The sequence below is a fragment of the Hesperophylax consimilis genome, chromosome 12 (assembly GCF_061612785.1).
Source record: "Hesperophylax consimilis isolate HC1 chromosome 12, BYU_Hcon_1.0, whole genome shotgun sequence".
Taxonomy (NCBI): domain Eukaryota; kingdom Metazoa; phylum Arthropoda; class Insecta; order Trichoptera; family Limnephilidae; genus Hesperophylax; species Hesperophylax consimilis.
This window is the reverse complement of record NC_142847.1, coordinates 11,547,398-11,571,173: the sequence shown is the minus strand read 5'-3', so window position 1 is coordinate 11,571,173 and position 23,776 is coordinate 11,547,398. Positions and strand designations below refer to the sequence as shown.

General features: G+C 36.4%; 1 protein-coding gene across 1 annotated transcript; it reads right to left on the bottom strand.

Moving 5' to 3' along the window:
* Positions 1 to 214: 214 nt before the first annotated feature.
* Positions 215 to 23,215, bottom strand: LOC149419139 (uncharacterized). The gene is made up of 18 exons (XM_089637934.1): positions 23,138 to 23,215; positions 22,973 to 23,054; positions 20,906 to 21,041; positions 19,747 to 19,934; positions 18,597 to 18,660; positions 14,881 to 15,005; positions 13,304 to 13,422; positions 12,031 to 12,130; positions 11,805 to 11,917; positions 10,251 to 10,436; positions 9,741 to 9,928; positions 9,052 to 9,207; positions 7,400 to 7,544; positions 6,498 to 6,603; positions 4,987 to 5,051; positions 2,739 to 2,808; positions 1,535 to 1,572; positions 215 to 781 (listed from the first exon to the last, which is right to left on the bottom strand). The coding sequence occupies exons 1-18, from the start codon at positions 23,213 to 23,215 to the stop codon at positions 509 to 511; spliced, it is 2,232 nt and encodes a 743-aa protein (XP_089494060.1). The 3' UTR covers positions 215 to 508.
* Between the last annotated feature and the right edge of the window lie 561 nt (positions 23,216 to 23,776).

The window sequence follows — 23,776 nt, the reverse complement described above, 5'->3', positions numbered from 1 at the left end:
TATGAAAAACAACAACTTTTTCACAAATGTTTCAAACCCTTGTTGATTAAAAGGTAATAATAAAATAAGAAATTATTATTTTTAATCATAAAAATGAATACATATACAGTTCTTCGAATAAATCAAACACATTCATAAAAAAGAATACTTTAATATTAATAAATAACAATTTGTAAACATGTAAAAAAATAAATTCAATTATAAAAACATGTCACATAAATTTTTCACAAAACATAATCTGTATGATTTTTTCTAGCAGACTTTTCTCACATTTTCAAGCAGACATTCATCTATAAAAAAGGCATATCAGTCAGTCGTTTCTGTTACTAAACCATGCCTATATTTAATATAATACTTTTCAGAAGAAGGACAAACACAAGAGATAATTACATTACATTATCACATCCTTATTTTACAATAAAACCATTATTTTTCCTCCTGAACAAAAGAATAGTATTCTGATATGCAAAATCTTGATAAAAATATGTGTTTTCTGCGTTTCATTTTATCATTCTTCAGCAGGAGCCTCCTCTTCTGCCGGGGCTTCTTCCGCAGGGGCCTCTTCTGTCGGGGCTTCTTCAAGTGGGGCCTCTTCGGCAGGGACCTCCTCGCCCTCTGCAGGGGCCGGGGCCTCCTCGCCCTCCGCCGGGGCCCCCTCCGGGACTTCTTCCTCCCCGCCGAGGGCTTCCTCACCGAGGGCCTCCCCGCTGACCTGCTTGGGGGCGCTCGTAGCGCTGGTGGCGCTGCCTTGTTTCGTGGCGCTGACTTGCCGACTCGGCACCTTCAAACCAGACACAAACACTTTATTCATATGAAGAATGATAAAGATGAAGTCATTTCCCTTTGTTATCTTTGGGGATGTTTTGTGGAGGGTTTGAGGAATGATAAAGGTACGTATTCAACATTAAAAAGCATGCTGCAATATGTAATTGTATTTAGAAGTATCTAACAATTTTGGTACATAGTTCATTGTACTTTTACCGCATCAAAGAATAAAAATTTTCTTTGAAGAAATCAGAAAATTCACTTATATTGTTTATTTTGTATGGTTTAACAAATTTCAAAAATACGCCGTGATAAAGGAATCATTCGCAGTCGGTTACAGAAAATAACAGTGTTTGGCAGAGAATAGAACAGTTATAAGGCTTGTTGAAAGCTTTAGAAGGCGTATAAAAAATACACAAAAACTGAACAACAAACTCAATTCCATTTCAGTAATAAAAAATAGATTAAATGTAAAAGTGGAAAAAAGAAGTTAGTATGCATCTTTGAATTTATGACAGTTAAACTTGAACATTAACTAAGAAATAAATTATTGTTTTGGAATATCAAGGGTTTGAAACTTTTGACATAAAATTCTCGGCGATGTAACATATCTTCAATAATGCCAAGTAAAAATGATTTTGAGGTTCTACGTGAATGCTAGATTTAATGCGGGTCTGGTTTGGTTGGGACAGAGAGGAATGTAAGAGCTAGTGGTAAAGTTAGTACCTTCAGTCTAATAAACAAACATAATAACAACAGCAATCCAAACCTGGTCTCCGCCTTCTGCAGTAGCTTCCTCAGCCACTTCTGAAAACATGAAAATCATTATATTATTATACATGTTGTGATTAGGATAAAGAACAGCAGAATGATTTTGAGGGAAAATCTAAGATAAATCTTTGCAACCACAAGATGTAATGGTGTCTGGCGTACTAGGAACTACAAACAATTGTCTGTAGTTGTAGTACCACTAGCAAAATAGTATGGCGAATACTCCAGTAGTGACGCGTATGCCACGCGCACAAAATTCTAGTCGCTTGAAAGTATCTCCATGTACGAATGGCCTTAAAGTCCAAAATAGACATGAACGTTGAGCTCCCCGGATAACTCATCAAAATGACAATTCAACATACCTTTAAAAAATGAGTCAATAGTCAATAGTGATTAAACAAAAACTGGGATACGTAGGTTAGGTTTAAAAGTTAGATTTTTCATCTGTTTTAATGATTTTATATAACTTTTTCATCTGTTTTAAAGATTTTATATAACTTTTTCATCTGTTTTAATGACTTTATATAACTTTTTAAAGGTATGTGGATTCTTCATTGTGTTGATTTATCATGAAACCGAATGCAGAGTGCGAAATCTTTTACCTTTCCTCTGACAATTTCTAGTTTCTTAGCTATTTTATTTTAGAAGACTTAGTTGTAATGTAGTTATATATTTTGCTATCATAAGTAACAAATGTACAATCCAAAAAAATAACTGTCTTGATATACAGTGAAACCTCTGTCTACCGTTTTTAAAGGATCCTATTGAAACAAACATTGGATGCGGGATTTTATAAAAATATTTAAACATTTCATTTTTAAAAAAAAAAATGAAATGTTTCACTTATAAATTAATGCGTTTAAATTAAATGCCGCGATTCCTAAACGCTGCACTACATCTACGCGTTTTACAGCGTGATTTTTTCCACTTCTTTCTGACAATTTTTAAACTTTCTTGAAGAGTAAGCACTTATTTGACGTCGGTTCATTTCAAGTTAAAAATTAGAAAGTAAAAGATAACGGCACGCGCGCACCGCTGTGTTTGATGTGCTTTCAGTGATTAATTAATTTGGTGCATAGATTGATGCCATCTGTTTTAGAGAGTTTTGTGTGAAAGTTATTCAGGATTGGAAAAAACAAACAATTGAGATTTTCCGCAATATTATGATTAACGAGGAAGTGAGAATAGAGAATGGTACTCACTCTGGGCAGAGCCGTGCCTGCTACCAGACTTGGACTTGGTTCGGGCTCCCTCCTTCAACGATGCGGCACTCTGCAAACGGAATCTTTATTATAACAGGTATCAAAAACAATACATAAATGAGAAAATTTTCAAAATAACACTTTTAGGAAAACCAATGACATTACAAATATATAGACACACTAGATGGCATATACCCGGCGTTGCTTGGGGTTGTCCTTGGAAAATAGACATATACCATCGCGGACTTTTCTGTAAGCCTTTTTTAAGATGTGTAATTCAGTAGTACATTATTTTGATGTATCTCATAAGGTTTAGCCAGTGTCACCAATGTAAGCACCCGAAAATATTTTTTTTACGACTTGATTACAAAACGTGGACTTTTTTCTACTTTCTACAAATATGTATTTATATCCTTTATTATATATATATAAACCTTCCAGAATAAATTCTCTAAGTGAAAACCCTATCAAAATCCTTTGCATAGTTTAGAAGAACTAAGCGCACAAACAAACAGATGTGGATAGCGACATTGTTTTGTACTATTTAATTAAAGAATTAATTGGCTTACAAAATTAATACAAAATGTGTAACAAACACATTTACTTTTCCAGTAAATTCTTAATTCAAACGCTCATTCACGTATGACACAGATAGACATTCAAAGAATATCTGTGAATGAACGAAATAGATACACAACCGGGCAGCATTACTAAACAGCATTACATCGAATACTAAATTCTATATCACGGATGTGATTGAGATGAAAATACGCTTACTTGCTTTTACTAAGATGAATATGGAACACTGTACGAGACGACCAACTATCAGTAAGTTGCCCTTCTTATGCTACGTTCGCTATCTAACTTTCTCTAATGGCGCTTAAAGTCTTCAAAAAACAATCGAAATAATTGTACAGGGTTTTCCAATAAGAGGTGGTATTTTGATATTCAATCCTAAAAGATCAATGGTTTCGTTTCTTGTGTGGCACGTAGCGCCGTTTTGTTGAAAGTAAACGTTGTCCAGATCAATACCATCCAATTCCGGCCTTAAAAAAATCATTAATCATCTCTCGATAGCGCAATCCATTCACCGTAACTGTTGCTCCAGCCTCATTTTCGAAAAAGTAAGGTCCAATGACTCCGCCGGACCATAAACCGCACCAATCAGTAACACGTTAAGCATAGAGAGGCTTTTCAACAATAACTCTTGGATTTCCAAGCCCCAGATGCGACAATTTTGCTTGTTGACGAAGCCACCGAGGTGGAAATGGGCCTCATCACTCAAGATGATTTGCATTTGATTCACTCAAGTGAATTTTAATAATTTCAATGGGTTGTTGAAGCGTGTATCGTTTCATTTTTATTAATGGCGTAGTTTCTACTTGTCAAATGTCAAAAAATGACAGCTTCAAAAGTAACATCTACCGAAATAGCGGGCTATTCAAAATAACACCTCTTATTGGAAAACCCTGTATATTTAATAAATAATAAGTAATTTACGTGTACGAATAAAATGTTATTCCTTAATTTTTTTCTAATGTTCTCATTTGTGCAATTTGCTTAAAGATAGAACACAACCGACATGTTTAGTACATTATAATTTGAAAGGACGGATTACTGTATCTTTTGCTTGCCACTTTGAGATCTCTTACAACGTGTCTTATAAGTTTTGTAATGTCATTGATAATAACCCCCATCAGTATGTGTTACTGTATTTTCAGGAAAAGCACGCACTATGGTATGCCGTTACTAGACATAATATATAATATGTAACGTGGCACGACGGGGCTTCCAGTGTTGGGTTATGGCCCCGTAGTAAGCGTTCAAATATGGTTTGAAAGGGAGATATATAAATACGAATGTTAGAGGGAGCGCCCTAATATAAAAAAAACGATAATAATTAAGCGAAAACGTTGAAAATATTTAATAAAACATGACTCTTTTGAAATAGAGCAAAAATTTCTCGACAAATGCTTTAGTTGCATTTAATGATACACTGTGAATTTTTTCATGCCTATAACATATTAAATAACAGAACAAAACGTGTTTTTAATAATTTTCGGAGCTTACTTTGCAATTTTTTTCTATCATATAATTAACGTTTGGCATGCCAAATTTATAGTTATTATCTTCAAAAATAACATATATTTTTTTGGAACTTAAAAACTTAAAGAGTTAACGAGATACTTGTTATAAATCGGTAGAAATTGGGTATACGGGGGCTTAATAATAAAAAAGGTGAACCAACGGTTGGTTTTCCAGTTTCAGCGAAGGACGCCTTGCTTCCTCTAGGTTTCTCCGAGGGGGGTCCAGCTGCAACAGAAAAAGGCGGGTCACTATATTATTATTATCTTTCAGACTGGTAGATACTCTCAGTATCGCCCTTGTGTTGGAATCACCACTCCAAACATTTCTTGATATGGATTTAACCAGTTCTGAATAGCCAGGTGCTTCCAAACCCTCTTCTTCCCCATTTCACACCCTTTCTTACATGTCAGCCTCACAATGTTCCCCAAAAATTGAAAATGATGTTGGTAGAAATTACTTGATTTCAAGGAATTTAGTCGGCATAAAAATGATGTTGCTAAAAATGACTCGCATTCAAGGAATTTAGTCGGCATGAAAATGACGTTGCTAAAAATTACTCGCTTTCAAGGAATTTAGTCGGCATGAAAATGACGTTGCTAAAAATGACTCGCTTTCAAGGAATTTAGTCGGCATAACAATGAAAAAACTTTTTAACGATAGAAAGAGGAAGAAGGAAGAAGAAGAATAATATGGGATTAGATTAAACACAATGACATCATTTTGTTATGATTATAAAGACTTTTCAAGAGAGACAGCTGTGTGGCCTTTTTCATACAATACTTAATTTTGGATTTGAGGCCAAAATACCCAACCAGAGTAAATAATTTTAAAAAATATCAAAATTTATAGTCTATATCTAGTAAGGATGTGAATCATATTACACATTTGTGTTTTAAATAATTATAGGTACTTTGCAAATTTGGCAATATTTAGTTTGTTAATAATCACTAAAATGTTAAAAAATAAATCTTTTCCAACCTACTGTGTTAATATAAACAAATATAAATTAAAACATCGTAAAAAAGTTGTTTTTGGGTCAAAATTTTAATTTAAATACAACAAATTTATGTTCCAACGTAATTCGGTCATTTGCAATTTAAATTTAAGCCTGTCAAAATGCTTTTTTTAATATTTTATATTTTATAACATTTACTTTTATTTTATTTTACATTTAGTAGTTGATTGTAATTAACTCAAAAATAATTGTATCTAAAATCATGGTAATTGGCTTTTTTGGTGGCATATATATTTGGATTAAAAACTATTATATTTGCTATATCTTTTGATAGATTTATTTTAATTCAGTTTTGTTGAGTATTTTGGCCTCAAATCAAAACTTAAGTTTTGTATGAAAAAGGCAGCACAAATATTCCTTTTAGGTAACCCTAACAGGAACCTTAGATCAAAATCAAAAAGTTTGAATGTGTCAAAACACGTTAAGAAAATTACATCTGTTATGTGTTTAGGTACCTAATATGTTTTTGTAAATTATGCAATAATAGTATTAATAGGAGAGATTAGTCACAGTCAGCGTAGAGGTTAGAGGTGCCTCTAACTAACTCTAGAAAAGTTAAGACGGAAGAACAACTGGATGTGCTCGTTGGTGTGGTTGGTAAAATGCTTAGTTGGTGACACTTTCTACATATGTATACTATTGTCTTATAATAATACCTTGGTCGGGCGAGACGGACTTCTTGCGCAGCAGCTCCTCCTCCTTCATCTCGGCACTCAGGCGAGCCGTCACGGCCTGGTCACGCATCACCGGGGCGGAAGACGGCTGCAATCAATCAATCAATCAATCAACAATCAACCAAAAATCAATCAATATACCAATCAATAAACCAATCAATCAACCAATTAACCAATCAACAATCAATAATTTAATAAAATCAATTTTATTGATCGAGGGGTAAGTCTCTCCGACTACGAATCCTGATTACGCTGGTTCAAATCCCAGAGTGCGCAAGTAAATTATATTTGTGTTTTTTCACAATTAAAACATTTAAAATAGTAAATATTGCATATTTGCAGTACGTTCCAGAGTGGAAGATTCTCTCATTATTGTCCTGGTGGAAGAACACCAATCAGAATTCAAAAGTTGCTAGAAATGGTTATAGCTGTGTTTAGTAACCAGATCTGAATATCCAGGTACTTTCCCACTTTCTTCTTCCCTTCCTTAATACCTTCAACCTCACAGCATACTCATTAATGAATATATTCTATGTATTAAATTGCAAGCAATATATCAACTAACAGGACCTAGCGTGAAAGCCTTTAAACTGTCATCATTGATCGGTAATTAGTTGCCTTCTGCTAGCATGACAATATTACGTTTGGTAGTTAACATCGACTAAAAGCTAAAACGAATGATAGAAATTTGAAATATAGGTGAACACTTTTTCAGGATTATTGATAACAAAATTACCATTTTATGTCTAAAATAAATTTGCTGACTTTGACGGTGTCAAATAATTATTACCTTTGCCATAGATAAATAAATTGTGTCTTTCAAATCTGATCACACTTCTAGAAGTGAAATGTGCAAAAAATGAAAACATTAGAGCCATAGTTACCCTCCTTCCTGCGCCCGGCTTTTCAATAGCCACGGCCATCAGCCCGAACTGCGTGGCAAAGTTTCCTCCGCGCTGCACCCTCTGCTGCGCTGTGGTCATGGTGTGCACCCCTCCGCAGTACCGGTTGCACAAGCTCTCATTAGCCCTGCAAACAAACGAGCACACGCATATAGGCATTCTCCTTATTTAGTCGCTGCCTGGAGCTTGCTGAGGATCCTATTTCCCTGGTGAACCAGGCTCCCTCACTTCTCACAGAACTGCGCTGCATGGAGAGTCGTGGACACCGACGTTCCGGACACCTGTCATATTTGATCACTCCAACGCATCGGTGATCTTCCTCTGCTTCTCCTGCCAAAAGCTTTGCCACTGACCAAGAGTTGCTCCAGGTTCGAGTTCTCAGTTTAACAAGTAACGTGTCTAAAATATCTTAGGATACACTACATGCAGACAGTTGATAGCCTATCGTGGATGCCTAGCTCTTCTAGAATAGATACACTAGTGTGCCTGGCTGTCCATGGATTCTTGAGCATATTTTCCAGAACTACATTTCAAGCGCATATATCAGCTTCCTTTCACAGGCTCCATGTTTCCACGCCTTGTATAAATATGGAAGAAAAAAAAAATATATACACTTTCAGTTTCAATCGATATAAAAAGGTTTCACTCAACAGATACCTTACTATGTTTTCTCAAGAAATGAAAGGCGGTAGAAGAAGATAAGCTGGCTCTAGTTGCAATACTGGACATGTGCACTGCTTTCTATACAGTGCATCAAGAAATATTAATTCATAAAGTGATAAATAAATACAGTATTCACACCTCCGTACTACATATGATAATCTCTTATTATTCGGTTAAAAGATGTCATGAGAATTCTCTAGTTGTGGCGTACCACAGGGAACTGGACTGGGTCCTCTTCTGTTTATATTGTGAACCAGAGATCTGGACCCATTAATTTCTTCACTTAGACTAACTTGTCACAGATATAGGAATGATTATTTGCTTTATAAATTTTAAAATCCTGGAGGTTTGTGAGGACGCAAACTGGATGTCAAAAAATTGACTTATTTTTTTTGAACGCCGACGCTAAATTTTCGTTGTGTGCCAGCCGAATCTATTTTCGTAATATCTTTTAAAAATGATGTTTTGTAAATTTTACCGTCTTAACAGATATTGTGTTTAGATATTTATAAAAATAGCATATTATAATCTAACATTAGTAGTTTACCCAGAATAGCTACATATATTCAGAGATTATAGTATCCTTAAGGATACGCTGGTGAACCAAACTGAGTTTATTAAAGCGGCTGGCACCATCATATTTCTTGTTTATGGGACAATATTACTCGGAGGCAACGCATGCTCAGATCAACCAGCGACTGAGCGACTGACTGACTGAGCCCGATCGTATGAATCTTGTGAAGTTTGGGAACAGAAAATTCAACTCATCGGGTCCACAATTTATGAATAACTTGTCATAAAGAAATTGGCTTTGAAAACTGTGAGTCACTTAAAAGCACACTTATTTACAAAAACCAATGTAGAGCGCCCCTGAAGTGACGTGAATCACTGAACAGCGCTATATAAAGTTGACAAATTATCATTACTATTAATTAAGCATAGTTATCACAGATGGCTTGAGAGAGACTCACTGCTGCATGTCCCTGGCCAGCCCCTGCTGCCCGGGGCCTGTGCCGGGCTGGGCCTGGCGCGGGTGTATGGGCAGCGGCTTAAAGCCCGGGAACTGCGGCACCTCCTCCCCGCGCAGCATCACCACCTTGTTGTCACACGAGATGCAGTTCACGTCCCTGACAGAACAAAATGCATTAAGTTATAGGTAGGTACTTTATTGCTTGTCTGAATACTCCAAACAAACACTTCCAATTTTGAAAATGATGACACAGTTCAAAGCAAAAGTTCGAGAGTTTGTTGAAGCAGAGTTATAGACAGAGGAACAGCCAAAATTAATGTTTTTAATAACAGTTTACTAAAGGGGTCTATGCTTGTTACTCTAGATATATCATCATCTCCATCTTCTATCCCTATTCGGGTCGGAGAGCCGTCACTTGGACATGGCGCCTCCGGGCATCCCTGTCCTGCGCTACTTCAGTGACCTTCGTGTATTTCAGGCTCAGCCACTTTTGTCTAGGGTGGACAACTGGATGCTTACCTTTGGAATTGCCGCCAACCTCATTTGCGATTTTTCTATAAAGAGTAGCAGGGAATGCTGCAGGATGATATTTGCTGGTTTTAAAGACATGGAAAAGGTATTTGATATGGTACCGTGCCAGATACTGAGGAGTATAGACTGCCCTACTTAAGGTAAGTTTAGTTATCTCACTTGAGGTATTTAGACTTGGTGCCAGCAGCTTCAGCTTCCTTCTTCATGTTCTCGATGACCTTCAATCGCTCGTGCAGTTTGCGTATCTTGTCGGTGAGCGAGTCGCGCAGCGGAGACAACTCCTCGCGGAACAGCTTCAGCTCCATCTCGCGCTGCATCTCGTCCAGGGTGTTTCGCAGGGTTATCTCCTGTGGAAACAACACATTTATGATATTTAGACAGTAAGCTAACTTAATCACCTCAATAGAATAATACTTCTCTATTCTCAAATCTTTCAAATCAGCCTCATTGTTGAGGATCATGACTTCCACTTCGATTATCTTAGTGAATCACTCCTCCCGGTCCTGCGCTGCATGAAGAACCACGGACACTGGCATTCCCGACATGATACTTGATCACTCCAACAAATCAGTGTTCTTCCCCGCTTGTGAACTTTACCAGTGACTTAAGCTCCTTCATTAAAAATGAGGCTGTCGTTAGGATCATTCAAACGTAAATAAATAATGTTACCTGGTTAGTGAGTTTAACATGCGCCTCATTGAGAGACTCCGCCATGTTGGCGTAGGCAATGTCAAACTGCGCGATGGACAGCTTGGTGTTGGTCAGCACCACGTCGGCCTTCTCTTCAAGCAGGTACTCCACCTCCTGCATATCCGCTTTCACCGTTTTCAGGATTTCCAGCTCCTCGTTCAGCACCTGGACAGTCCGAGTAGTCATTAACAGCCCAAACCCCAAACCAACAGGCCCAGTATCGGGACACTAAGATGCGTAGAGGAACCAGGGGACATTAAACAAAAAACAATGACAACCCTGGTAAACTTCGTAAATGGGACCGAATTACATACTGACAAGGTAATAAACTGAAATATGTGAAATAGTACAAAGTATTCACAAAGAAACGGAAAAAGCGCCGCAGACAAAATTTTTTCTCTAGTATTCCCAATCGTTGTAGGTATGTGGTGGGGGTAAAGAGTGTGTAATATGAATTATAACATTCACCAAGACACGGAAAAAGCATGGAAGGCGAAAAATTTTCTAGGTTGAAGCGCAGACCAATAAATGTTTTTGATTTTTGTTTTTTGGAGAATCGATATCCCAACAATATTTTGACAAAAAATCTTCAGTATTTTCTTAAACGCCATCGTCTCGCTGGCTACAGACAGTCGGAAGCAGTTAGGACTCTTGGGCAGTTTCACTTAAAACATAAAATAAACGGAAATATTTTAATATACATTGAAATGTAAATATTTTAAAATGATTGCCTCAATGCCTCAACACAGGCTAGCCTAGTGAAGCAGGTGAATAACACTATAAAAGCCAACAGGTTTTTTAACTAGATTAATATTTAGTAAAATTCTGTAACCTTATGTATGTGACTGTAATTATCGACGGTTGTTATAGATGAAAATGATACATATATATAAAGTATCAGAGTTATCTATTTATGTAAAGAGTGTCTGTAACGGGCGGGTGGCCGTGTAGCGGACACTGGGGGGCGGGCGGCATCTATTTGATTTGCATACAAATCTACAGTTTTATTCCGAGATTGATGACATTTTGCACACTTGACCTTCAAAACAAAAGGAAGATCACTATCTGCATTTATGTTTCGAAAAACTCTGCGCAAAGCCCGGGCAACGCCGGGGACTTCAGCTAGAATTAAATAATGATGTTCCATCATAAAAAATACTATTTTCCAAAAGATGACTAAAGCCGCCTCCACGCGCATCCAACTTGCTCCCTCTCTGTGTGGGAAGGAATTGAACTAGATTTAATGTAAACGTGTCAAGAATGGATTGAACTAGACTTAATGTAAATGTGTGGGAAGGGATTGAACTAGACTTAATTTAACATGTGGGGAGGGATTGAACTAGACTTAATATAAATGTGTGGGAAGGGATTGAACTAGACTTAATGTAAAATTTATAGCTGTGTGTTCAGTGTATGTATTTTTTTTTAAAACTATGGGCTTGACTTAAGGAAAGGACAGTAGGAAAGCTGAGCCATTCGACGCGTTGGCTTCAGTTAGTACGGGTTAAAATGGTAAACTGAAGGCACTATTACGTTGATTTTGAGAGTTTTCTCGTCCTTGTCCTCATTAAGTCGGTGCACCTTCCCGTTGAGGCCCTCCATCTCCTCCTGCACCACCAGGATCTTGGACAGAAACTCGCCCGCACCTTGAACCAACCAACACTGATACATAAGAATGATAGATATGTATAAGATACATAGTCATACGCGTCTATGTATTAGATATATGGTGATGTAGGTAAACTAAATGTATAGTAACCTGAAGCCCTGGCTTCCGCTTCGGTTTTGTTATTGATATTCTCCCAGATGCCCATCACTTCCTTCTCAATATCCGTCACTTGGTCCTGGAAGATGTTCATCTGTCCACAGAAAAGTGCACTTTAGGCAAGTACTTATTTATTCATTATCTTTCTACACTTCGTAACACATCCATGTCTCGGTAATACTAATTTATATAACAATGGTTTTTACTATGCAGAAGTCAGAAGTTACCGTGTCGAGACTGATAGTAAATAGTTGTTGGGATTAGTCCAATAAGTGGGTTGGAATTAGTCCAACCTAATACTTTTAATAAGTATATCAATTTAACTTGCATTTCAAAAGTGTCTTATTTTAGAATTCTTAGTACGTATTGACCACACTAGAGGATGTGTGCGACATGCTGCGCTCTAGTACATATGTTCAATACGGCATGTACATTCTTGTGCAGGTTGCCAAAGAAATTGACACTTCCTTTCCATCGTTCCATAGGTTTTCTCTAATATACAATCTCTCTAAGATGCAAGCTCACAAAAACAGTTCTTAATCTTATTTCTTGTGCTTTTTAACCTCTTAAGGACCACTGTGTCATTATGTGCCAGAATTCGGAATTCATACTGAAGAAATTTTTTAATTATTTTTCACTCTATGCACCACAACATCAATATTCAGTCCCATTTTGGGCCCGAATATGGCTTTTATATGAGGATATATATTTTGAGTAAATAAAATTCATTGAAAAAAAAAGGTGTTTTTTTTTCATTTTTAATTTTTAAATGATTACTGAAGGGGTTAAATAAGAATAAGGATAAACATACAGATAAACGGGACACTGAAGGCACATTTTATTTTAAAATACTTTGTATCAGTTAGATAACAATGAGAATGGAAAATTTATTGTTATTGTTACAAAATTTTTAAAAATAGTTTTTTTTTTCTAACCAAAACTATGAACCTAGATACCTAAAACAGGTTATTCGGTTCTTATTTTAGGTTTAAATAAATATATTAAAAACTAGCTAAAAATCATATTTAAATATTATTATGTCAAAAACATGGGGTGAAGAAAAGATGCCAAATTACCCGTTTTTTAAACAAAATAGCTGTTGAAATGTATTACTTTCCATTTCCAGTTACTGAAATAGTTGGTTATTGCTAAATATAAAAATTAAATGCGCCTATTAACCGTATATCTTCATATATTTACTGAAATAAGTACTGACTTACGAAAAAAAATTTGATGAGATATCCTTATTGAATGGTGAAATATGAACCTGATTGTTGAAGGCGTTGTCCAGTCGGGTGATGAGCTCGTCTATCTCGCAGAACTTGGCGTCCATCCCGCTGATGTGGTTCATGTTCAGGCCGGACCCATTGCCATCCGTTAGTTCCTCTGTCACAGATATCCCATCATTAGAGCACAGTCACTAATTTTACTCTTTCACAAATTTCACTAAGGTTTCTATATTCTTACGAAAGAAAAATATAGAATAGTAATCATTTAAATTCTTTAACTCTTTGCACGCGGCCGTATCAACTGTTGTTACGGCAAAAAGTCTATACGCACACGCGGCTGTATCAAAAGTTGATGCAGAAACTTTGACGGCCGATATTCCAGCGCTCTTTCGTCATAAATGTATTTCTTGCTCATTTGGACATTCGTAGAACTATCACGATGCTAACATCTACAAGAATTTCTCAAAAATAAAATTGTATTTCATGAAAAAAGATCGATAATCAAGTGCGCCTCTTCGCGTCTTTTAGTCCTTTAGTTTACATTTTTTCAATGGATGGCGTTAGTACTAGTATGTCATTCACAACTTTTCATAACTAAAAATGATAAGTGATCATGGTGTCCCACTTGTGTCTATCACCTAAGTACACACACGCCGAGTGAATGGCGGGACCACATTCAAAAGATACGGTACGTCTTTGTATGAAATTTTATGTTTTTGTTTTTATAAACATCTAAGAGTGTTGACACACGAGGATTTGTTTTCATATTGTGGAGAATAATCTGTTCTGTCTATATAGTCCAATAAATCATGCCAGAATGCTATAATTTGACATTTAATTGCGTGTATAGGTATTTGAAATTATGTACCGTTCAAAAGGTTAAATGGCTAGTTTCAACACTAAAACACTAGTTTCCATATATGTACGTTTCCATGTGGAGGGTCTTTAAAGGGACAGTATGAAGAGGAAGTTCCGGGAAGGAAAAAGATTCGAGGGTTGTGTAGGAATCTGGGGGTCATCTTGTGTAGGAGTGACGGACGTTTGAACCCATCCACCCACTGTGGTGCAAGGCGAAGGGTCGAGAGCGTCCGGCTGAAGAGGTAAAAGGATCTCTCCCGATCCGGCCCGCCATGCAGTGGTGGGCAGACGTTTCCTCCATCAAGCCTGGACGATCCTCACCCCATAAACCCGTGCTAGGTCACCAAACCTCGCTTGCCACTTGCGGTGACCGATGGCAGAGGTGTTGATTATCCAATAAAGCATAGAATGAAGAAGAAAACTAGAATTGTCGCCTGATTTAGTAGCTTTGGTTCTAGACCATTTACAACGCGCTCTATCTCATTTACACTTGCCTGATATCGTAGATCTCCATCCCATTTGAATTTCGCAATTATAGTGAAACACAGTTTTGTATTTGAAATTTACGACCCGATTGAACAAATATATTGATCTCGAAACACGTCCACATAGCATTTTCTGTGTTCTTCTTTATTCTATGAATAAACGCTTCCTGGCGCGGCGTTATCCACATCCATCTCCCAAAGTGATTGAATTTGAATCAAAGGCAAATCATTTTAAGATAATTTAGTACATAAAAATGAGACTTGCGTCATACCTGGCATGTTGGACTTGAAGGTTATAAATACATTGCTGAGTTCCTTCACCTCTCCCTTTAACACATCAAAGTCTATGAGAAGTCCGTCTATCAGACCCAGAATACTGGTGGATCCTTCCAACCTCCTGGGAAAATAAAGTAAACACATTTTACATCGGTGCTAATTATTTCAATGCGGCTTGAATGGTAAATAATAACATAGAGGTTTATGAAAGAGAGTTGTAGTAAGTCAACTATAAAAAAATTGGCCAAAGAAGAGAAGAGAAACTAGCAGTCCAAATGGAGTCCTGGTACCTACCCTGATGTACAGCAGTGAGGCATGGAACTGGCAGAGGAAGGATTAAAGTTGACTGGGTGGTAAAACCATTGCTTGAGAAATGTGGAGATTGCCGATGAATAAATGGCTGAAGTAAGCTTAGGGCTAATTGTTTCGTAGAATTTGAACAATTCATCAAATTACAAAGTTTACTTTCAAGTTCTGTGAAAGTTTTACTCAAGTTCTGTTATTATTTTATTGTGGGTCAGTTCTTCCACAAAACTGAAAAAATAGAACTTGAATAGAATTTTCACTGAACTTGAAAATAAACTTTGAAAATGTAGAGCGAATGAACGAAGAAAGGAGTGTATGGAGAAAATATTACGCAAATGTGAATGGTAGAAGTCGGGGACGCCTGAGGAAGACATGACATGATCAAGTGATCTAAATACTTGAGTTAAGTTGTGTTAATAATGTCAGAATAACAGAAGGGTATGTATGAGACGGTGAATGAATAGGTGACCTCATCAAAATGACAGTTCAACACACCTACAAAAAGTGATTTAAAGTCATGAAAAGTGATGAAACAAAAACTAGGTTACATAGGTAATTATTTGACCTAGTTTTTTATTCATCACTTTTAATGACTCTACATCACTTTTTAAAGGTGTGTTTCAAGACAGAGTTGTTTGGCGGTCCGTCCTCCCTGCCTACCCCTTCGGAGAAACAGCTTGATGATGAATCAGTTAGTTATTTTAGTCAGCCCATACAGACGGAGACTTGAAACCGTGTTCCTTTGGTTCGGGGGAGGTATGTGGTGCGTGGAGGAGACTTGCACGTTCGACAATCGAACGATGTTCATGAACTATTAACACTGTAGGGTAAATTATAGGGAGTTTACATTACACAAATTTAATGTTTCTGTCTTTATGTACATTCATTTTTAGCTATATTTTCAGCCCTTCAACAAAGTTCTCATCATGTTACATGCTATGTAGTTTTGAAACGATCGATAAAGATGACAATAATCGAGCCCTTATGCGGAAAAACAGCCTTATCGAAATAACACTGTTTTTGTGCAGATCCATTCAAATTACGCGCCATACATCCAACTACGTATACAGCAAAAAATTGTTCTAAAATCTCAACCACAGACGACAGTTCAAGGACCACGGTGATGGCCGGTAGCGGGCTCTCTATACCAGTCGAACATAACTTAATTGAAACTTAAGCTTGGCATATTTATCATAATTATGATGATAAAGTTTTATTTCTGCATTGTGTTATTTATTAATTTGTTGTAAAATATATTGAATATTTCATTTTCAAATTTTATGTTAGTAAAATGACAGTGATATGTGGAGGAAAAATGGCATTAAATATTTATTTTTTTTCCTTCACATGCATTGTATTCTAAACTTATGAACGAATTGATTAAAGTAGGTACATAAAATGTGTTGTTTATTAATTGAAATAATTACTATATATAAATTTATATGGCTTAAATTGTATACAGAGTGTCCAGGGTGAAAGTGCAGTAACTTCGGGAGGTGAATCTACACGATGGTAGAAGCAAAAAAGATAAATAACTTTTTTGAAATTTCAACTTTTATATGTTCTTTTCAGCTACAAACGAAAAATTGCTCCGGTGTGTGTGTACTGCATTATTATTGATTTTGAATCATTTGAAATCGACCGGCCGATCCTGGAACTAACACCCGCTACCCCCCCTTCCCGCGCTTTACAGCTGGTAACAGAACAGCTGTGATTTGTTAACTTTAAAGAAATATTATAAACAAATACCTCACATGTACTCACTATACATGTGGGTTACATAACTCGATAATGGGTTAGAGGGCCTGAAGGCCGCCCGTTACGTAACAAGAGGTTCATTCATAAATTAATTTTACATTCATAAATGATCGTTTCAAGCCGTGAAAAAGATAAGGATTTTTAATCCACATTTATATATACGCCTAAAAAGGCTTTTACATAGAAGTGATACATGATGCAGTACAATAAGAGAATATGTATTATACAGGAGATATTGACAGTAAATAGATGTAATCCATTTTAAAGAAGGTAAAAAATACACACTTGTAAAATTGTGATTACAAGTATAATGAGAAAATGTCAAAAAATATGAAGCAATATTAGTAAAACGTAAGAGTAACATAAAGTAAAAAAGAAATTACAACAACACTACATATAAGACAAAACATTAAAACTAATTTACCAACGCTACTCTAATTTGTAGGATCCAACAAAGTGTTGGTGTAGATTATGCTTAATTCTATATATGGAGTCAATAAATGAGTCAATAAAATTATGACAACATACTTACAACATACCTCTCAACGACGGAAACTTCAACGAATACCGACAGTTGGAAGACACCAACACACTTTCTGTGAAAACCATTGTGTTTAACCCCTTAAGAAGATACCTTACTGTCCGAGGAAACTATTTGGTGAAAAATACTTTTTCACGTTGGGGGTGTACCGGACAGCAGGTGGATGTAATAATAAACAACGTCACCAGACTTGCGCTCGACAAGCACACAGCGAATTTATCGGGTAAGTGTGTACCTCTACTAAGGATTTTTAGTAGATGTGTCTTTTTGTATGGAAAAAAAAAAGGAATTTCGAAAAGTTATTTATCTTTTTTGCTCCTACCATCATGTAGAATCACCTTCCGAAGTTACTGCACGTTACCCCGGACACCTATATATTTATGGTCACTACAGTTAAATGAAATGTTTAACAACCAATATCTCGGAACGCACTTTTTCACATAACACTGTTTTTCAGTACATGGGCTCAATTTTAACAGTTATAATTGCTACCCCAGGAATCGAATGTTGACTCGAGAACTGATATTAACTTGAAACGAGCACCTAGCCATTTCGGGTGTATAACCGCTCGTTTTGGCTCACAACGGAACAGCCTACCGGCGGAGAACGAGAGAGTTAGTGCTCAAAGGAAAGCCTACGGAAGCGGTCTTATTGAAGGATTTCATGGGTGGATTTCTAGACGACATGGCCACGAGTTAGCTAGCTTTCATGTTACTGGACATTGTGTTTCTAGTTTGTATTATATTTTGTGAGGTCAATCTTTGACTCACATGGCGTCCAACATTTTGTAACGAGGTTAGTACTGATGGTTTGATAATGTCACATGTACGAAATAATGCTTTGCAATTACTCCAAGTTACAAGAGTTTCCAAAGGAATCTTGTACACACACTGAGATGTAATCAGTCCTAATTATAGAGTCTCGAGTTTTATTATGTATTACATATTTAATTTCATACACGTAAATCGTACACTTGCAAATAAATGTTTTAATTTGACGTCATCTATTTTATTTTGAATTCTACCCCACATATGAGTAGTAAAATTGTATTTGTGTAAATGTTACACAATTTATGAAGATATTATTCTAATAAGGGAATACATTTACCCTCCCGATCCCCTCCTTTCTTTATCTTCGGCACCGCGACCTCCCGTACCATGACCTCTGACTTCTGTGGATAACAATAATTTATTTATTTATTCGAACTTTGTCCAATTACAATACAATACATATTACACGGAGTTAACACAAGGAGAAATGATACAAAATAATTACACCTATGGCACAAAAAAAAACAATAAAGATAATGTCAAGACAGGAACTAGGTTTTGTGGACTTCTGCCACAAAGTACTTGGATTACTACTTGCATAATGACTGACAAAAATCATTGAGACTTTCACTGTAATGATTACATTTGTGAATGGTATCCATATTTTATGGAATGTTGATTGAGGAAAAGCAATTAATTATATCTTAATCTCCGGGAAGGTATATTTAAAGGGATGAGTTGCAACAAAGTAGTTGAGTCAATCATAGTGTTAGTAATTTTGAAAATATAGATATATCAAAGTCTTTCCTATGTTTTTCTATAGAAGAAAGGTTTAATTTTACTACAAGTTCATCGTATGAGTTATCGCCTCTTTCTAGCCCTAACCTCCAAACAATTTCAAGAAGCGATGCTGTATGGATTCAATGTGATTAATGTGAACATCATAGAATGGAGACCAAATAACGCAGGCGTATTCAAAATTAGGGCAAACCAATAAACAGTAAAGAGTTTTTAGGGAACTTAATTATGTTATTGAAGTCAGAGGTAATTCTATTGATGAAAATACACCAATAATATCGTTTACAAATATGTCAAAAAGAAGAAGAGCTAGATATATAAGCTCCTTGGGGTACGCAAGACGTTAGATCAATATATGTTAAAAAGAAGCAGAGCTATATAAACTCCTTGGGGTACGCCAGACGTTACATCAATATATGTTAAAAAGAAGCAGAGCTATATAAACTCCTTGGGGTACGCCAGACGTTACATCAATATATGTTAAAAAGAAGCAGAGCTAGATATATAAACTTCTTGGGGTATGCCAGACGTTACAGTAGTAGGCGAGACCTCATTGGAAAGCATTACTCATTATTGTAAAAAGATTCATTTCTATAGCAGCCACTGAAGAGATGAACTAATAGAAGTGTGCTGACAAGACAGCGTTGCAGAAACACGGTGTAGTTAGTTAGTTAATTAAATAGAGTCACCTGTGGCAGAGGTCTGTGAGGCGGCATCAGAAGGCATGCCGAGCTCTTGCTTGATCCGGTGGCACTCGTGGGAGAGGTCCTCTATGATGCTGGAGAGCTTCTCCATGCCCGCTTCAGCCGCTTCCATGCGTGCCACCATGTTCATCATCTGCCACATCTCCGACACGGACTTGGAGCCGCGCTGGGTCCTGAAATAACATCACACTGAGATAAGCGGATCATTATGCTGGAGAGCTGGGCACCCCTGCTCCAACTGCATCACCAAACATAGCGAACCACTTGGGGTGACCTATGGCAGGGGTGTTGGTTATTATATTTAAACTTTGACATTAAGGTCCAGAGCCAAGGAGCTTACTAACTCAATTGCGACTTTGGATAAAAAGAGGAAGAGAAGGAAACCTCACACAGCATTGTCTGATGACATTAAAGCCACGATCAAGGTCGCAGATGAAAACAGTTTGGGAAGCTCATATCCAACAATGGACAGTGAGGAATAATGAAGCTTATATCCAACAATGGACAGTTACGAATTAGGAAGCTTATATCCTAGAATGGAGAGATAGAAGGAAGGATATTGGGAAGCTCATATCCAACAATGAACAGTTAGAAGTGAGGAAATTTATACCCAACAATGAACAGTTATAAGTTAGGAAGCTCATTTCTAATAACAGACAGTTAGGATTTAGGAAGCTTATATACTATAATGGACAGTTAGAAGTTAGGAAGCCCATATTTAATAACGGACAGTTAATAATTAAGAAGCTTATATTCAAGAATGGACAAATAGAAGTTGGGAGGCTAATATCCAACAATGAACAATTAGAAGGGAGGAAGTTTATACCCAAAAATGAACATTAAAAGTTAGGAAGCTCATTGCTAATAACACTTAGGACAGTTAGGATTTAGGAAGCCTATATCCAATAATAGACAGTTAGAGGTTAGATAGCTCATATCCAGCAATTAACAGTTGGGAATTAGGAAGCTTATATCCAACAATGGATAGTTAGAAGTAAGGAAGATTACACCCAACAATGAACAGTTAGAAGTCAGGAGGTTTATATCCAACAATAAACAGTTAGGAGTTAGAAGTAAGGAAGCTCATGTCCAACAATGAACTGATAAAAGCTAGGTAGTTATAAAAGAATGAAGGACAACACACTTGGAGAGGAGTTCCTTGTTCTTAGGTACCGTGTCGCTGAGCTGTCCTTCGAGCTGACTGACCTTCTGCTCCAGAAGATTGTACTGCGAAGAGGTCACCACCGACAGGCGTTTGGCGGACGTCTTGCTGCCCGTGCCTAGTCAACAAAAAAACAAAACATCACCTGTGTAAGTATACACATAATTCAACATTAATCCAGGTATAATCACAGGTTAATTACAGGTGACAATACCTTCTTTTATTTCTTCTCCCCCTTCCTCCCCAACGTGTTCCACTGTAAAAATTGACACGATTAATATTATAAGTACTTATTTTATTACTTATTAGATATTTAGGTACAAAACATATTGTTTAATTCCTCATACGGAGGAATTCATTTTCACTGGTCAAGTATTACTAGCTTAATTTACATCATATTGATCCGTTTTACGGGATATAATAATTTAATTAAAAAATATTTTTGTATCTTATAAATGAAAAAGGAAAATGTTACTAACTTACCCACAGTGATTGTTTCAGACATCTTGCTCTTTTGAGCTAAAAGGAAAGGAAAGTCAATAAGACCTCATTTGTCTATTTAATATAAGTCACCATTGCAATCTTCACAAAAAAATTCATGTATTCGCTGAAGAAGATAATATCAACAACTCTCAATGAAAATATGAAACAGACAAAGATGTAGTAACACAACAGGTGCTCGAACCCAGATCCTCTAGCCTCTAGCCTAACCGGGACTGGCATCTCTACCAATTGAGCTATTGCCACCTTAATATATTCCTTCATTTTTTTATCAATCTCATTGAGAGAATGACGGCAATGTCTCAATTGATAGAGACCCCAGTCCAGTAAGACTACAGGTTCTGGTCTCGAGTCCCCGTTGCAACTGTTACCTTTTTATTTTTTGTGTCCTTGTCCGCTGTCATAAATTGTAATCCTTATGCCACCCCCACACTCTCAACGAGTCTAAACCCGCTGTCCCACGGTCCGGTAAGGAATCGACATAACTCGAGTGCTGTAAGAGCCTGCACAGGAAAGTGAAGTTTACTACGGTTTGCAGCGCAGCCATTTTGGGACATTTCTACGCCGGGTCTTACAGTTAATGTCGATTCCTTACCCTTACCGACCAAATTAAGAGTGGTTATTATTTTGTATTAATCTTTCATTATAAGACAATGTAAAGAAATGTTTCTTGAAGTAATATGATTTAAACCGAAATAATAAAAAAATAAATAAGCTTGAAAATGGGAAAAAGAGGGGGTTACCATCCTTTACATGAACGTAAGAACCAATTCATGATACATATTGTATTTATATGTTATAAGAGCAAAAGGGAAAAAAAATTACCAATGCAAAATCCACGATAAGTATGCTGAAAGTGAAATTTACACTAGTAAAAAAGGTATAATATTACATCCACGATTTCATCTGGATCCTCGTGAATCACAGAAGATGTAATCGAGTGATAACATGATATTTTCAGGTAAACAATGGCATGTGCATGTAGATACAATTAAAAGCCTTTTAAATCAATCAAAATCGTTGCAAGTAAACTTAACATGATTTACATGAAACAGGTTAGAAATGCATCAAAATCTTATCATGGTCTTATTTTCACTACTTGAAGAGTTTGTGTCATTGTTTTCAGCAGAAAATGTGGGATCTGCTACACTATCAAAAGAATCCACAGAATTTACAATGTTTGCATTCACTTCATCAGTTAATTGTGATGTCACAGAATGTGGTATGTGTCGGTCATCCGCCATCTTGTATCACTTACCATTCTTTACATGAAACAGGCTGTCGAATACTATTGATTATGCAGCAAAAATCTTCTCTTAAAACAGTGCTTCCACAGTGAAAATGATCTCCAGCAAAATAAGACATCAGAAAGTATGATTTATATACAAGAAAAAAAAATGTTTTGCAAAAATGTCAGTTAACATGGTCTACACACAAACAGCTCAATTGTTAAAATTCTGTGAAACAACCCATCCTTAGTTATCATTTATATTTTTATATATTACTAAAAAATATTGATGATTTCCGTTAATTTAGTTTTCAACTGACCTGTCACCTCGTGTTCCGATCCGGCCCCCTCTCCTCCTTCGCCTTCTTCTCCTCCCTCCTCCCCCTGTACCCCCTCTCCTTGCTGAAACATAACACCATTTAATTATTACTTTTAGATTATACGGTACCATGAAATGTATGTGAAAGGTTATGCGGTTTTTTTACATCACCCAACTGGTCGGAGAAAAGCACTTCATTCTCCTCTCTAGCTTGAAATTCTGTGATCACGGTGTAAGTTGGCATGCCACACACCAAAGTTAGTACTACACAAGGGTACTTAGAAGCGTACTTAGTTATATGGAAGGCATAGGAAACATTTAGTACGGTAGTGAGCTATTTTTTTGTGTGTTTGAATTATAAAATACTCAACATTAAAGAATTCGATTTTCCTGAAATTAGATGTAACTTCGGATTTTTTGTAATAGTATTAAATAGTTGTGTTCCTAGTAATTTAAAAAAAATATCTTAATCTAATATTACTACTACTGCGTTAATACTTACACCTCGGCCCTGATGGTGAACACTGTAACGCTGTCTGAAACTTTGGCAAAAGAAGAAGGTGGCGCGACACGGCAAATAAATATAAAATTAAATATTATGAAAAAGCGTTTTTTGGATAGAACTTTTGATATATACAGAAACATTAAACATAACTTTAGGAAAAGTCGTTAATTTATGAGATATTGGCACTTTAGTGAATTTCGACAAAATCAACACCAGTTTTACGAGTGCCACAGCTACAAAATTCCATATTCTATTTTTTACTACGGGACTCTGAATAATCCTGCTATTTCATTAAATTTT

Excerpts from the sequence above, each read along its gene's own strand:
- LOC149419139 (XM_089637934.1), bottom strand. The coding sequence starts at position 23,215 with ATGCCAACTTACACCGTGATCACAGAATTTCAAGCTAGAGAGGAGAAT. Across the intron at positions 18,661-19,746 it reads CTCACAGACCTCTGCCACAG|AAGTCAGAGGTCATGGTACG; the intron begins GTGACTCTATTT and ends TGTTATCCACAG. Across the intron at positions 9,929-10,250 it reads ATGTTAAACTCACTAACCAG|GAGATAACCCTGCGAAACAC; the intron begins GTAACATTATTT and ends TTGTTTCCACAG.